Raw genomic sequence first — 16,516 nt, 5'->3', positions numbered from 1 at the left:
GGAATAGCTGTGATCCTGTTGCATCAGTCCCCTGTCTCGACCAGATAGTGAGCAGCAGTCTTTCACACACTTTAGTGAAAGCTTTTTTTGTGCATAATTGACTGCACATAGTATATTCAGCACTTTTTGATGGCTTGATGTGTGTAACGCCTCCTTTTCTTGCCTGTCCTCTTACTAAACTCAATGGCACTGATTTTCAAATCTCTGTTTTTGCAATCATTAATGCATTTCTCGTGCTTTGTTATCAATAAACCAGTAACTTTTTACTTTTTCCTTTCCTTTCATGAAGGATTCAGGACAGGCTATTCCACTTGTAGTAGAAAGCTGCATTCGTTACATCAATTTGTACGGTAAGTTGATTCAGTAATACCAACAGAAACTTTCTGCAAAAGAATTAGATACTTGTAGTTAGCAGTGAAATACAGTAGAGATGCCCGCAGCCCTCGCTACGTGGGCTCAGGTTATAATTACAATGGCATTGACCGTGATGTAGCATTGTATGACTGAGAAATAATTAGGGCTTGTTAGCACTTATTCAGGTTAAATTGTTCTCTCAGGTCCCAGGCCAACAGGAGCCCTTTCAGGGCTTTGGTCTGGGGGGCCTTGATTGGAGAATATGAGCAGAAATGAATCGTAGCAGGCTGTGCCCTTCCTGCTCTCCGAGTCTCTCTCCAGTTGCATTGACTCCTAGCTTCTGCTGTTCTTTACCAGAAAGTACTGTGTAACAGTTACACAAATCTTTTCTAAAACATTGTTCCTTTCCAGGCCTTCAGCAGCAGGGCATTTTCAGAGTTCCTGGCTCCCAGGTGGAAGTCAACGACATCAAGAATTCGTTTGAGAGAGGTGCGTTGGCAGGATGTGCAGCTGCGCCATAGAGAGGTGCGTTGGCAGGATGTGCAGCTGGGACGCCACGTCTGAGCAGAGATCGTTGGTGGGAGTTTCAGTGTGTGCTGGGTGCATTAGACATTGTGTAAAGCCTGTGCTAAAGGCCGTTCTGCTACGAGATATGAGGAGGTTTTCTCCCCTTCTAGGTATCTCAGTATTGTATCTCCAGCAATAGTGGAGAGTCACTTACGGAAAGAGTACGAGAAGTAGCGATAGGTGCAGAGATCTCTTCCATAGTTGTTAATTAAGAGCATGAAAGCCTCAGATGAGAGCCATAAAATAGTTTGTTGGGGATCCATTTTCCTCCTTCCTGCAGTGGTTTATCAAGGGAGGAGCAGCATTGCCACGTGTACCTGGTGGCAGTGTTGGTTGTGAAGTTGCCAGTGGTTCTGTTGAGAAAACCACATCGAAGGTGTAAGGCTGGCAAGACAGGGCAGAGCAATCCTGCTGTCACCGAGTGAAATTGAAGCTGTGAAAGGGACAATCTAGATGGGGGTAATGGCCTCCATGGCATTAATCTGTGAGCAGCATGGAAGGATCAGGGTGAAGGTGGCGAGGCCAATGAATAAGGCGGTGGTGAGATTATCAAAGGCTGGAGGATTTGCACATCCAATTTAAGAGGAATCGGTATCCAAATCCCTTAGGTTTTGAAAGCCTTTTATAGATTTAAGTCTATACAATGCTATCCAGAACCATTCGGTCTATTCCAGAGGCATAATTGCATCCTCCAGCCAAGCCTGTCTTCTCAGGCTTTCACCCACCATCGTTTAGATTTGCTCAGCTCTCTTGAGCTGTTCCCTTAAATGCAAAAATGCACTGGGCTGGAAACTGTGAAGGAAAACAGATTAATAACATCTTCATCCTCAGGAAAGGTTTAAAATTTCCACAATAAACTGGGTTTTTGTAGGTAGGGCTATAGCATGTCTCAGCATGATGCTATGTAACAGAGTACCTTATTAAACTCTCCTCTTGCTGGCAAAATGCTTAGCATTACCATTCCACACACAGGAGGGTTTTCTGAACTGTGGGAAACTTTTTGGGTTTCCACTGAGTTAGTAAAAAACACTTGTTGTGTTAGTCCAACTTGATAGTAATGCTGGAAATAAAAACTCTTCTCTGGGCAGGTGAAGATCCCCTTGCTGATGATCAAAATGAACGTGACATTAATTCAGTGGCTGGAGTCTTGAAGCTGTATTTCCGAGGACTGGAAAACCCCCTCTTTCCTAAGGAAAGGTTTCAAGATTTGATATCTACTATAAGTAAGTACATGTGACAGCTCTTCTCAGAGAACAGGGTGGGACAAGAGAAGCAATAAACGGGGGGCAAGTACACCTGAGTTTTGCAAATAGCAGCCTATATTGTAAGAAGGGCTATAGGTCTGCAATGGAAGTTGTTAGGAAAAGACATTAAGAGTGTGCATTGGCAGCGCTGGAGGTGAGGGAGAGATAAAACATCTTGCTATGGCTCTTTTAAATTCTTCCTAGCAATGAAGCTGGTGAGGGGTCTGGAGAACAAGTCTGAGGAGTGGCTGAGGGAACTGGGGTTGTTTAGCCTGGAGAAAAGGAGGCTCAGGGAAGGACCTTATCGCTCTCTACAACCACCTGAAAGGAGGTTGTAATGAGGGGGGTGTCAGTCTCTTCTCCCAAGTAACAAGTGATAGGACAAGAGGAAACAGCCTCAAGTTGTGCCAGGGGAGGTTTAGATTGGATATTGGGAAAAATGTCTTCACTGAAAGGGTTGTCAAGCATTAGAACAGGCTGCCCAGGGAAGTGGTTGAGTCCCCATCCCTGGAGGTATTGAAAAGACCTGTAGATGTGGTGCTGCGGGACATGGTGTAGTGGTGGACTTGGCAGTGTTAGGTTAAGGGTTGGACTCGATGATCTTAAGCGTCTTTTCCAACCTAAATGATTCTATGATTCGATGAGAATCACCAGAGAGTCATCCCAAAGCTTAGGCCAGCGGGCTGCACATGCAGCAAGCCCATATGCACATTTGCAGGTTGCATGAGGGGTCATTAGTTGCTTGAACAGGGTTGGTTGCTGTCCTGCCTGCACAGATCTCTGCGCAACGGCAGTTTCTGTGCCTGCCCATCATGTGTCAAGCGGCCGTGCCTCCTGGGACCCGAAGGGGTTTTGCTGCTTTAGCTCAGTGTCTTCTACTAAACATAGTGAAGGTCAATAACTCTTGGCTACTCACAAGGCTTCTCTGACCCCTGAGGTCTGCAGAATTGCTTTCAACCTCACTCGGTCAGCTGTTCTCCACGTGTTTGCTATGTGCATTTCCCATCCCAAAGTAAACCAGAAAGTGCTTTGGGATGTGAGCAGAGGTAGAAGCTGAGCGGTTTTAATCATGAAGGGTCTTGGACTGATGTCAGGGAGAGCCTGGTTGCTTCTTGTTCTGTCCTGAATTCTCCTCCCAGCTCCACTTGTTCCTCTGCAACTGAAGAAACAGATATCGCAGCTGGGGTTTCTTTCTCTCACTACCTTGTAGTGATGACATTTATTTATTGGTAAGTCGTGGCAATTACTCCCCTGGGGGAAAGGAAGAAGGCAGAATGAATCTGATGTTTCAGAGATGATGGAGGAGCGTGTTGCGCGCTTTGGCTGCAGGATGACTTTATTTTACAGAAGAGGCATCGCGGTTATTTGGATGTTGCATGAGGAGTCATTAGTTGCTTGAACAGGGTCTCAGTACATGGGTAGCTTCAGGGGACTGACTGGTGAACGTGTGCTGAAGTCCTTCATTTGGCTTTCACTGCTCATGGCTCCTTCCCCCCTCCTTAATGTTAATGTGCATAACTGCTAGGGATTTAGTGATGTCAAGAAAGACAGATGATATCTAGAGGGGAATGATGCAGGGATGGGCTTGTTCCAGAAGGAGAAGAATTTGCTCTTATTTTTCAAGAACAGTTGTTTTATATAGTAGCTTTAGGAAATTCGCTGTTGTCTTTCAGTTTTGATGTGTAAAACGGCGCAGCACACCTGTAACATGGCAAACAAAGGAAGCTGTTTCTGCACCAGTTTTGTGCCCTGGACACAGAGTTTTAGCCTGGCTTGCAGCGCTCGCTCCAGCTGCCCTCCCTGAGGGGCTTGCAGCAGGCAGAGCGGGGGAGCCTGAAAGGGCACAGCCTGCAGAGAAGGGGACGAGTCCCCTTCGGTGCCAGGAAATGTGCCTGGTGCTTGGTGATGTGACTGTGTGCTTGCAGATAGGCTTGTGCTTTGGAACCATCCCTAATTAATGCCAATTTGCACAACTTATTAAGCTTTTGGGAGCTTTTCATTGCAAACATCATCTGTTAATTTTCTGGATAGTGTTCTCTTCTCTCTTTATTTTTTCTCATTTTAGCAAGAATCTTCCTTTTCCTCAGCTTTCCTTTCTTTTCCTGCTGCTGTTGCTACCTTTCGATTAAGGATAGATTTAAAATGAATTAAGTGCCTTGTTGCCATTAAAAATCTGACCTTAAGTGCATCTGACTTTCTGCCACATAAATATAGGCTGTGTAATAGGTGTCACAACCTAAACAGATTGAAGAAACCTTCTTCCTTTTGAGAACCACTGCTTAGTGAAATGCCACCCTTGCTGTAGGATGTTCTGTCTCACTGTGTAATTACGGCGGAAAGGTTAAACGCAGCCGAGCGGTTTGGGCTCTCCACCGCAGTGCATCACAAAGCCACCTTGATTTCCCTTGGCTCCTGGTAAGGTATTCTGAGCGAGTTTTTTGCAGCAGGTGCTGCTGTGCATGTCGTCAGGCCTCTGAGTGCCCCTGGAAGGCTGCAGAGCCACATCATTCCCTGCCGCTGTGATGGGGAAGCCAGGCTTGCCGGTGGCAGGTGAAAGGCTGGCTTTTCCTTTTGCCTTATAGGGGACTGAGAGTTTACATTGAAGCGTCTCTCAAATGCACATAGAAATAGATGGATAGAAAAGGCACTTTGTTTGCAAAGGTTCATTCAGGGGTGTGCCTGTATTGTCAAGTGATTGATGATTACTCCATTAATTCCTCTGAATTACAGCCAGTTGAAACATTTCTGCTAAGTGAAAAAAGGCAAGTGCTTCAAGACAACTTGTTCCTCTGGGTTTCAGAACAGATATCTATTGTTGTAGTTTATCCAGTAGTTCTTATTTATTTGATTTTTTTTTTTTTTGGACAAATATCCTCTTAAGTGAAACCAAACTGAAGAAGTAGAGAACCCGGTAAGCAATAACAGGGGATAAATACATTCCTCAAAAGGAAAAATTTCCAAAATGAAATATTATAAAGATTTCAATCTTTGGACTGAAGCCAAACTTTTGCTCAGCATTTTTGAACAAATGACAGCCCAGCTACATGTTGTCAGTGAATTTTATTATGATTAGCAAATGTCAAAGTTTGAGCCAGCATAATAAAGTAAGCATCTCTCCACTGATGTGGCTTATTCCATGCATCTGAGGCTGACTGCTCGCAGGAAAGCTTTGATACTCTTTGTCTGCTTTCTGTAAAATAAAAGCCGCAGGATTAACTATGTACATAATATATTGAACAGATACTAGCTTAAAAAAAAAAAGAGTAGCTTTGGGGGCTGGAATGTGCTGCCAGCTGCTGCAGGACCCCTTGGCGGGTCGGTGCTAGAGCGGGGCTCTTGCAGCTCTGCAGGCGAAGGAGGCTGCTGCGCAGGGGCTTCAGCATCATCCTGGTGCAGGGCTGCAGGAGGGCTGGGGGGCAGTGCTGGGGTCCCTGGGTGAGTGAGTTGGCACTGAAAGCAGGATAGCTCTAAGTCACCCTCCTTCCTACAGAAGGAAGCTGGTTTCTGATAGCAGCTATGGGCTTCGTGCACTGCTATGGAGAGAAGTGAATCTTAGTGCTGACTCAGAACTGGTTCAGATTAAATCCCCATTGAGACCAGTGGGAGACTGGAGCAGAAAGGGCTCGGAAGGACCTGATGGTTAGCCCGTAAGAGTAATGTGAATAAAAACCTCATTTAAAAATCTGCGCTAGAAAACCAAGTAGTGCTCCATTTTCCAGTGCCATAGTGACTCAAGCTTTTGAGAAGTAGAGTAGTTGTTGACGAATGAACTAAATAATGTATAAACAGTTATTTTAAAAAGAAAACCATGGAAATGTCTTTATTTGCTGTTTATACTGAATCTGAACATATGTATGAATTTACCCATGGAAGAGCACTATGCCTGATTCTCTGCTTGCACTTTAGTGCCAAACCAGTGGATCAAGTCTGGAAATGGGCTATTGTTTTCCTTGGTAGTGGGCTACTAGATCTGAAAACAAGTCCCTCTGGTGCCGTGTTGTCTGGTCCTGAGGAGGTTTAAAGATGTGCTTTCTATCCATGTGTTCCAGAAATCGAGAATCCCACCGAGAGAGTGCACCAGATCCAGCAAATCATCGTCACTCTGCCCCGGGCTGTCATCGTTGTCATGAGATATCTTTTTGCTTTCCTTAATCAGTGAGTCTTTTTTCTTTTTTTTTTTTTCTTTCACTGAGTTTCTCCTTGCCCTCAGGGCTTCCCTGACTTTGTTGCATGAGTCCTTTTTGGTATTGCCATGGAGAGTTGTACTTGCTCCTTCCTCAGCCTTGCCTAGCCGTGGCTGTGTGTTCAGGGAGGATGTACAGCTCAGTGATGATTGCTTTCTTGGGCAGTGGAGGTTTGTTGGTGGGAGATTTTTCTGAGGGAACGGGGAAAGTCGGCACTGCACCTCCCTAACGCTTGTGCTTGCAGCTTGTCGCAGTACAGCGATGAGAACATGATGGATCCCTACAACCTGGCCATCTGCTTTGGGCCCACTCTGATGCACATTCCAGATGGGCAGGATCCGGTGTCCTGCCAAGCCCATGTCAATGAGGTCATCAAAACCATCATCATTAACCACGAGGGCATCTTCCCCAGCCACAGGGAGCTGGAAGGACCTGTCTACGAGAAGTGCATGACTGGAGGGGAGGAGTACTGGTAAGGAGCGGGGGCAGGACTTCACTGTTTGCAGAACTTAACCCTAACAAGGGTATCTGGCTTTATCTTCTGGCACTGTACATTGAGTGAAGCTGTGACAAAATGCAGGGCTTTGGCTTGATTCCTAGTAGACGGAGAATTGACCCCAGCTCACATGAGTGTAGGATAAGGGCTCTTGGGAGCAGATCCCTGAGAGGACGGGGTGTGAGGAGAGCTTTGGGAAGTTCAGACTTAATATTAAGGGCAGCTGAGCACAGTGCTGGCGTGAATTTGCCCCTCTGCAGAAGGGGCATGCCTTTTGGCATGTATTCCTGTTAAATGTTATGAATTAGGTGTGCAAGTGATATATATTTGATATGCTTGTGCTGTTTTACACTGGTTAAGAATCTTACTCCATATGAGGCTGTCTGCGTGGTTCTTAATTATAAATACCTTCATAAAACTAAGAGGATTTTGCACACCTAACCAATTAGTCTCTACTTGTATACATCAGTTTTGCTTTTCATTTTAGCCTTGCCAGTGAAAACAGAGGCAGTTTCACTGAGTTTTTATTTTCATTTCTCTCACTCATGCTGACTCAGCATTATAAACCTCAGTAGAAACTTCAGGAGAAAATTGTTTCCAATATGAATATTAATATTTATTAAAATCTCTTTTAGCTGCAGGTTCACAGAAGTGTGTTCAGAGCAAAACAGAATTTTAGGTCAGTTCTAACCAAATTTTTCTTAGGTTGGAATTTTTGAGTAAAGTACCATAGTTCCATCATAATTGCATTAGTTGGATGAAATCCCTTAGCCCGAAGTTAACCTGAACCTTCCAGTTCCTTTTGTTTTGTCAGTGTTAGAAGACAGATTGCGTTAGCCAGGGATGGGATCAGCCGTGTGCGATTGCATTGCATCGCGTCTTTCTGGTGCACAATTCGCCCTACCTGGTATACCCAGGATAGGAAAACGCCATAAACAAACTCCCACATGAGAAGTGTAAGTGATATTACACATTTGTCTGGAGGATGCTGGAGTTCTAAACTGGCGTTCAGATCTGAGTGTTAACAAACCAGTATTTATAACAGACTTGAACTGATTTGTGTGCAAGTTTTATACATTTCTGAGACCTAATCTTCCCTGATGCTGATCACCTGCCACCATCCTTACTGATGCAAGCGGAGGATAAAATACTAAAACTCATTGTGAATGAGTAAGTGGAACGTTTTAACTTCGTATCACTTTATATTTGTTTTGCCAAATATGAGTAAGATGCAAGAGGAACAGAACGTGATGTTCTGGGCCTGAAGATTGTGGTGCGAGTGTCTGCTGTTCTCAAAGCAAGTTCAGAGATCTGCTCTGATGTAAAATGACCATCTCAGTCCTATAAAAACTAAAAACGTAACTCTCAAGTGTCACCGGGGCCAGAATTTCCCTCAACAACTCACTTTTGCTAAGTGCCTCGGGAACAGAATCTCATTCTTTCTTTGAAAGCACGGTGTATTTTATTTCAGTGACAGCCCGCACAGCGAGCCAGGCACCATTGATGAGGTTGACCATGACAACGGCACGGAGCCACACACCAGTGATGACGGTGAGCACAGACAGAAAAATTGGGTCTGTGTTAGGAAAGCAGTGTGCACTTCACTCCTAGTCAGATTAGGGGCTGGACTAGCGGCTGGCACTTTAGTGGGGGACAATGTTTCTGTGTGCTTGGTAATGCATATGCATATTAATAAATGATGCTTATAGGTATTCATCATAGGATGTGCATGGGCCTTCGCAGTGGTCTGACTTCATGGCAGGGTACAGAGGTTGTTTTTTTGGAGCTGGAGATTCCATTAATCCCATATATGACTTTTTTTTTTCCTTGTCATCTGTGCTTACATGCAGCTGTGCGATGGTGAGGACACGCTGTGTGAAATGGCTCATGAGAACAGGAGGGGAGACAGGGGGGCTGACGTGGGGGGGTGGGGGCAGCTCTGTTCACTCAGGGGCCCTTGGATGCACTGGACGGGGAAAACAGTGAACATGGCCCTGTTGGGGGCCCTCTGAAGTGAGGGGGTCTTTCAGCTGGTTTCATTATGCTGTGGATCATCCCCTGTCGAGCAGCCATCTCCTTGGCAGAAACTAAATGCCCCTGTATTCGAGCGAGTGGCAGCCTGGTTTTCCCTGCCGTCAGTTCTGTTTCCTTTGGTGACGAAGTACCCGCCTGCTCATTTCTGCTCGTGTCAGGCCCATGGAACTGGCCGGCTTCGGAGGGCGAAGCAGCATGTATTGTGAGCCAGGACCATAGAATCATAGAATCACTGAGGTTGGAAAAGACCTCTAAGATCATCGAGTCCAACCGTCGACCCAACACCACCACCCACTAAACCATGTCCCTAAGTGCCTCATCTACTCGTCTTTTAAATACTTCCAGGGATGGTGACTCAACCACTTCCCTGGGCAGCCTGTTCCAATGTTTCACCACTCTTTCAGTAAAGAAATTTTTCCTCATGTCCAATCTAAACCTCCCCTGGCGCAACTCGAGGCCATTTCCTCTCGTCCTATGGGATGGGTGCAGCCAGGTGTAAATCCCTTGCAACTGTACATCATCAGTGTTCCGTAACGCTCTGGAGGAGGCTCAGGTCCAGCTTCCTGTAAGCTCGTGTCTGCCTGCGCTTCTGTGTAAACCAGCTTGGAGTTTCACATATGGGCTCTCAGTAAAAGCTTTGAAGCTCACAGCGATCACAAAGGCAGGCATGGAAATGGGGGCGCTGGCAGAGCTGGGCAAGAAGCACATTTGCTCCAGGACGCGGTACCAAGGCAGGAGGAAGCGCTGTGCTTCCTGCGCCCTGGAAGCACCGGCAGCTCGGCCACGGGGCCAGTCTGGGAGACCCTGCTGGCACTGCTGAGCGGCGGTGAACGTGCAACCCCACGACGCCGTTCAATGGCAGGACTGTGCCGTGTGGAAGGGCACTGGGGAGCTGAACACCTCTTCTGCTTTCCTGATGGCCGCTGTTTCCTTGGATGTGTCCTGCCCTAACAAAATGCTGATGCCTTCCGAGGCTGGTGGGTGGTGGGAGGGCTTGCCCAGCTGGCTGGCACCGTGGGGAGGGGAAGGGTGCAGCTGGGCCGGACAGCTCAGGACCTGCTTTCAGCTACAGACAGGAGCCGACAGGACTAGAAGATGAAGGAGAGCAAGCTGCCATTTAGCCAATTTAATGCTTGGGTGGTCACATTAATAGCTCTGATTGGAGTTTCTGGGTGATTAACTGTGGTGCAAGTGTGGGGAAGAGGAGCAGCTTTATTTTGTGAATTTACATATTCCTTCTTCACCTCTCCCTCACCCCATGCACCCTCCCTGCTGGGAAACTCAGCATTTTATCAGGGCCGTGAGAGCCCTCCTGGTTGCCTCCCTTGCTACGTTTCCTCCAGAGCATTCCCCATTGATCCTGCTGTAGTGCTCCCAAACACCCTGCCGCTCGTATTGGTGTGGATGTGTATTTTAGGCTGGGGAAAATCAGTCTGCTGAAGCGACCTGTCCTGTCCCACGTGAGGTGGGGAATGGGGCAGGGGTCTGATGCAGCATCTCCCATGTCCTCCTCCGGTGTCTCCTCCTCTGTGTGGGTTTTGTCGCTGAGCAGAGCGACGGGTCGCATCCTGATTGCTGCTGATGCGGAGCCTGTGGTTAGTGACAAGGCAGACGGAGCAGAGCAAGTTTCCATGTTTTAATAAGAATGTGACAGATCTGGAGGAACTGAATTTGCTCTGTTTAGCTTTGTCATCGCCCGTCTGCCAGTCTCCAGGTGGGGTTTAAAATGATCGGGTGTCTCAAATAATCAAGGTACATTAACTGCTTGCTTGCTGGCTCCGATAGTGGCTAGAGGTAGTTGGGTGGTGGCAGCCTGCTTTTTCACCCCGTCTCGGAGTGAAGTGAGGTGGAGTGCAGGTTGCTCCTGCCAGTGTGGAGAGAAACGCTGTTGCTGCTTTGCAATCGCTGCAGCAGTTTCTCTGGGATTCAGCGCTCCCAGCTGGAAACAGATTTGCGGAAGAGCTGGGCTCCTTCACGGGCTCCTCAGTGCCAACGAGGCTTCTCTTTGGGTGCACCAGCAGCTCCCACTGTGATGCCCTTGTGAGGCCAGGGGCTCACAGGTTCCTGGTGTGCTCATGACCTCCCAAAGTGAAGTCCTACCTCAGCCGTCTTGAATTTCAGGCCCTGAGCTCCCAATTTGTGAATCCTTGGTGTTTGGTAGACCTTAAATTAGAAAAAGTGGAGAAGCGGTGAGGTAGAGTGCTGGGAAGGTCTGCAGATGTGGGGGTGTGATGCAGAGCAGCTGCCTGGCCAGAGCTGGTATTGTTTCTATGGGGATCCCCATCATTTCTATGGGGATTTGTTACTCATCAATAATTCAGGCCAAACTGTCTCCAGGATAAGGAAGGGAAGAGAAGGTAAGCAGGGCTTTGATCACAGTATCTGACACAGCTTGACGAGATCCCAGTCTGGAGGATAATGGGGTTCTGTAACCGAAGAAATCACTTTATAGGTAGAAAATGGGAGTGTGGGTGACAATGCCATATGCACACAGGGAAATTTCAACTAGTCCCCATCTGGTTTGTAGCTTTTTGTAATTGCTGGTAGTTTGTGACTGTGAGAAATTCCAGGAAGGCTGGAAGAACAAAAAGAATTGATCAGTCTAAAAATAAGATGGTTTGTACTCAGTGTAAGAAGCTCTCGGGAAGCTAGGGCAGCAGCATTACTGCTCTTCTGGTGAGATGTCTCTTTCTAGGATTTATTGTGCCATCGTGATTGTTGAACTAAGCTTTTCTCTGTCTGTGCTTCTCTCCTTTGCAGAAGTGGAGCAGATTGAAGCTATAGCAAAGTTTGACTACACTGGACGATCTCCACGAGAGCTCTCCTTTAAGAAAGGGGCCTCACTCCTCCTGTACCATCGGGCATCAGAAGACTGGTGGGAAGGGAGACATAATGGTGTGGATGGCCTCATACCCCACCAGTACATTGTGGTGCAAGACATGTGAGTAAAGTGGTGTGCGTTGATCTAGGATGTTAAAATCGCTTACCTACACAAGGTCTACTTTAGCCACCTAAAATAGGTGGTCAGATTTTCCGAGGTTTAATGACTTTGGTGAGAAATCTGGACCTGTTCACATCTGCCTCTCCACGTATTGGCTCAGATTGTTTCTCATTCAAGCTGATAAAACCAAGCACTAAATACTGTACTTCAGTGTGCCTGAACCCCATCTATCATTGACTCCTCAAATTGGCATAACCCAGGTTTAATATTGGCCTTGCCCCCTGTGTACGTTGACCTGGCATTGTTCAGTGCGCACCTGGCCTGTAGGCAGATCCCAGGGTCCTTTGCAGATGCCGCTTTTGTTACAAGTACTGTACCTGGATTAATTAAAATGGCAGCTACAACACAGGGGGATATGGAGACGTGATGCTCGCTTTTTCCAGGCTCCTGGTACTGTCTGAAGTGGTGGCCTTGGTCCAGCCCTTTGTTAACAAAGTCTGGAGCTGCTGGAGTTGTGATGTTCAGATCCACATTGTGGCTGGGCCCTAGCCTCTGTCCTGGGGCAGAGCCCTGTTACTGATGGGGGTCTCCTTTTCCTAGGGATGATGCGTTCTCCGACAGCCTGAGCCAGAAGGCAGACAGCGAGGCAAGCAGCGGACCGCTGCTGGATGATAAAGCCTCCTCCAAGAACGACATCCAGTCTCCGACGGATCATATTGTGGACTATGGCTTTGGGGGAGTAATGGGCCGGTAGGGAAACTCTCATTTTCCTATGAACACAGAGGTGGTTGCTGTCATGTGCGGGGAGTCAGTGTGTGGTGTAGGGCAAGACAGAAGGGAAGGCTCCAGTAAGCACTGCAGAATAATATGAGCATGGAGGGAGTCTTCGTGTGCATTGCTAATGTATATCTTAACAAGTAAAGAAGGTACAATGCTCTCCCTTTCTTGGCACTGGCTAAAATGTCTGTCTTCCCTCTTACCTTAGCCTTCTGGAGCTGAAAGGCTTGAGTTTGGTTTGATCTGAACTCTCAGAGCTGAGCAATTGTCTTGCAGCGTGCAACCAGACACTTTCGATCTGACGGACAGTGACCTAGTCTTGTGATGGATTCTTTGCAGAGTGAGATTGAGGTCTGACGGTGCAGCTATCCCTCGCCGTCGAAGCGGGGGGGACACCCACAGCCCGCCCCGAGGGATGGGTCCTGGCATAGACACTCCTCCTCGAGCAGCGGCCTGCCCTAGCAGCCCCCACAAAATACCTCTTAACAGGGGCAGGATTGAGAGTCCTGAAAAGCGCAGAATGGCGACATTCGGCAGTGCAGGCAGCATCAATTTCCCAGACAGGAAGGCCTTGTCTGATGGCCACCCGCTGAGATCGACCTGTGGATCGACTAGACACAGTAGTCTCGGAGATCAGAAATCTCTAGAAGCAGAAGCACTTGCTGAGGTAAGAGGGTTGTGAAGTGGCTCTCGGTGCCCAGGGATCGAGAGGCTAAAATAAAAGTCACTGGGGTAGCGCTGCAGAGCCCCTTCCATCTCAACACACTTCAGAATTACAGTGCTGTTGTAGCTGCAGTGGTTTAAAGATAAAAATGAGCAGCCAACAGCTTGCCGGCTTTTCCAACTGTATCGGTTGGTCTAATAAAAAATACTGCCTCCTTCCACAAACCTTGTTTCTTCAAAACAATAGGCAGAAACATTCGATCCACCACCGAAATGCACTGGCAGCTCTTACCTCCCACAGGGAGGGAAGCGCGTTATCTTCATCTGACGGTTCCATAAGGAGCTTAGGAGGAGGTTTGGATTTGCCAAATCAGAATTTGACTGATGCTCAGTGTTTGGAGAAAAGGCTTCAGGTTTGTTACTGGCTGTTTGTAGCTAGGACCTCAAAATGTTAGTCTAATCCCAATACGATGCCTCCAGCCATGCAACATCAGTGTCACATTAGGCCATTGGTTCCACGGTGCTCGTTAAATTCATGTTACCTCCAGCACAGCTCGCAGGTCTCTCTCTACCACTGGCAGGAGGCCCCCAGTTAGGTATTGGTTAACATCTCGGAAAACGGTCCTTTCACGGAGCAGGCTGCAGAATTCTCCAGCCTCTCAGGGACCACCTAGTTCAGGCACAGTCCCTGCCAACATGTCCCAACAGCCGTGGGTTGGGCCGGTTCAGGGCCCGGGGGCTGGTAGTGCTGTGGACAGGCTGTTCAGCATCCCCTTTTTCAGCAGTTTACCAGCAGTTTGCTTCGTGCCACCCTCCGGCAGGAGCAGCAGCTGTGGGATGGTCGGTGATGCCCAGGCAGAGGGGTGCAGCTGCTAGGGAAGCTGCTGCCCACCACCTGGCAGCAGCTCATGTGCCACAGGGTTTGGCAGGCTGTTTTATGTAGAATCAGCTGCTTTCAGTGGGATAATTGATGATGATTGCAGAAAGGAAGAACTCTTACTGTCCTCTTTGCTTTTTCACCAGCCATGCTCCTTGTTCTCTTGCTCTGCAGCGTGCTACCCAGCTTCTCTGTCCATCAAGAGCTTGCGTTTGGTGTGATCAATTTGCAAAGTTACGGTCATAGCACAGTGCGTGCCCTGAGCGATGGCTCGAGCTGGGGCACCACGTCCGCCTTGGGACAGGATAACAACATGCACGAAGTCCCTGGGCTCGGCCGATGGGCAGTAGCGTGACACCACGCAGCGGTGCCCAGGGCCGCGTTCCCCAGGTGCAGTGCAGGGCTGTGGGGTCCGGGAGCCTCCAGAGGGACGGGCGAATGCTGAGGACGGAGCACAATATGCACAATTTTGGGGGGTTTTGGGTTGGTTTTTTAAACCTTGGAAAAGATTTTCACTGAGCTGATGTAAATAAATACTTGCCTTGAAGTCTGTAGGACTGCTGGACTTGCTAGTCCTGAGGCTTAACTCTGGAAGAATACTTTCACTCATTATCTGAACAGCTTAATAGAATTAATTGGAGCTAACTTGATAATTATTTCCCCTCTGCTGATCCTCTGAACATTATCTGAGGCTCACCAAGCATTTTGTATGCATTAGAAAATTAAGGACTAGTCTACACAAGGACAGTGAGGAGAGTTAACTAGAGCTACTTTTTAAATGATTGATTCAGTTGCCTTAAATCACTTTTCAGATGGTCTCTTTCTGAGTTCGTGGCCTTAATTCAGTTAAGGTGGATTTAAGTGAAGCCAGACTAGGGCCTCCCTATTTCTGAGTGAGATGATCAGCACTACAGTTGTAGGCAATTTAGCTAATTTACTTTAAGTGGGCACTTCTAGCTGAACTGGGTTCACCTTCTGGAGGATCTCTGTGGATGGACCCATGGAGGCTGTGCCTAGGAGTCACGACCCGAGGTGGGCAGGCGGTGAGGGGCTGGGGCCAGTCTCACCTCAGCTGCCTCCCCCGGCACAGGGAGAGGCCTTGTTGCTGCCTCTCTTTTATTTATGGCGAGCTGCCATTGTGTTGCACGCTCTGAATACATCCCTGTGCGTTTCTGCCCCACACGTGCCATTGCCCTGTAGGCACAGGGACAGCAGAGGTCCCGTACATCTGATGGAGGCTACAGGGCCTCCTTTTTTGGGGAAAAACCAGCCTTAGTGCTGTGGGGGAGTATGGAGATATCCTGCCTGGTTGGAGGTGCAGACAGGCTGGCGTTCACTGCATTGCTCATGGTGCTTGGGGTTTGCTCCCTTTGGAGCTGGTGACCAAACTCCTGTTGACTTGGGAGACATGCGGCGCCTTTGCGTGGCCAGAGTTTGGGTTTTATATCTTTTCCTAAAGCTCCTGCTTTGCCTGGAGGCTCTTGTCTTAGGTCAGAGACACTCCCCCGCCACAGACACACATGCCAGGGTGTGGGGCCTCTCCACGGGGTGGAGTGCAGGAGAGCGGGGTGATGCTGTGGCATGGTGCTGACATCCCTTTGTTGGTGGCGTTCGCAGGACATCGAGAAGACCATGAGCACAGCGCTGAATGAGCTGCGGGAACTGGAGAGGCAGAACACAGCCAAGCAGGCCCCTGATGTGGTCCTGGACACGCTGGAGCCCATGAAGACCCCGCCGATGGGCGCCGCCAACTCAGAGCCTGCCAGCCCCCTCCACACCATCCTGATCCGGGACCCTGATGCCGCCATGCGGCGCAGCAGCAGCTCCACCACGGAGATGATGACCACCTTCAAGCCGGCCCTGTCAGCCCGGCTGGCTGGGGCTCAGCTGCGGCCCCCGCCGATGCGGCCGGTGCGGCCGGTGGTGCAGCACCGCTCCAGCAGCAGCAGCAGCTCGGGGGTGGGCAGCCCTGCCGTCACCCCCACTGAGAAGCTCTTCCCCAGCAGCTCGGCGGATAAATCAGGCACCATGTAGGCTGGAGCGTGGGGAACGCGGCGGGGAAAGCCAGCGCCTGGATGGTGGGAGCAGGGCCGGCAGCTCGGCAAAGGCTTGCTTGGCCAAGTGGGAAGTCAAAACCATGCTCAAAAGGAACCTCTCCAAAAGGGAACAAGTGCGTAGCCTAGGCCTGATGGTTGATTGTACATACGTGTGTGTGTATGTACGTATGTGTGCACACGCACCCCCATCCATGCAGAAACACTTCCCAAGCTTGCAGTCCTACGGCAGGAGGAGACGGTGGGTCTACGTGTTGGCACTGGAGAATACACGCTATATGTAGAAGTATATATTAAAAAAAAAAAAAGAGTACAGAATTCGATG

General features: G+C 48.6%; 1 protein-coding gene across 1 annotated transcript in view; it reads left to right on the top strand.

Annotated features, from left to right (window-relative positions):
• The window catches only part of SRGAP3 (SLIT-ROBO Rho GTPase activating protein 3), an 84,166-nt gene extending 67,995 nt beyond the window's left edge, over positions 1-16,171 (top strand). Inside the window, exons 14-23 of the mRNA XM_009283720.2 lie at positions 290-350; positions 766-843; positions 2,010-2,144; positions 6,215-6,320; positions 6,594-6,821; positions 8,317-8,396; positions 11,640-11,820; positions 12,421-12,570; positions 12,937-13,264; positions 15,755-16,171. Coding sequence (XP_009281995.2) covers positions 290-350; positions 766-843; positions 2,010-2,144; positions 6,215-6,320; positions 6,594-6,821; positions 8,317-8,396; positions 11,640-11,820; positions 12,421-12,570; positions 12,937-13,264; positions 15,755-16,171 — 1,764 coding nt within the window. The remainder of the gene's footprint in view (positions 1-289; positions 351-765; positions 844-2,009; positions 2,145-6,214; positions 6,321-6,593; positions 6,822-8,316; positions 8,397-11,639; positions 11,821-12,420; positions 12,571-12,936; positions 13,265-15,754) is intronic.
• The last annotated feature ends 345 nt before the right edge of the window (positions 16,172-16,516 follow it).

The sequence above is a fragment of the Aptenodytes forsteri genome, unplaced genomic scaffold, assembly GCF_000699145.1.
Source record: "Aptenodytes forsteri isolate BGI_AS27 unplaced genomic scaffold, ASM69914v1 Scaffold267, whole genome shotgun sequence".
NCBI classification, from domain to species: domain Eukaryota; kingdom Metazoa; phylum Chordata; class Aves; order Sphenisciformes; family Spheniscidae; genus Aptenodytes; species Aptenodytes forsteri.
Note: the sequence above shows the minus strand (reverse complement) of the source record. Positions and strands in the feature narration are given on the sequence as shown.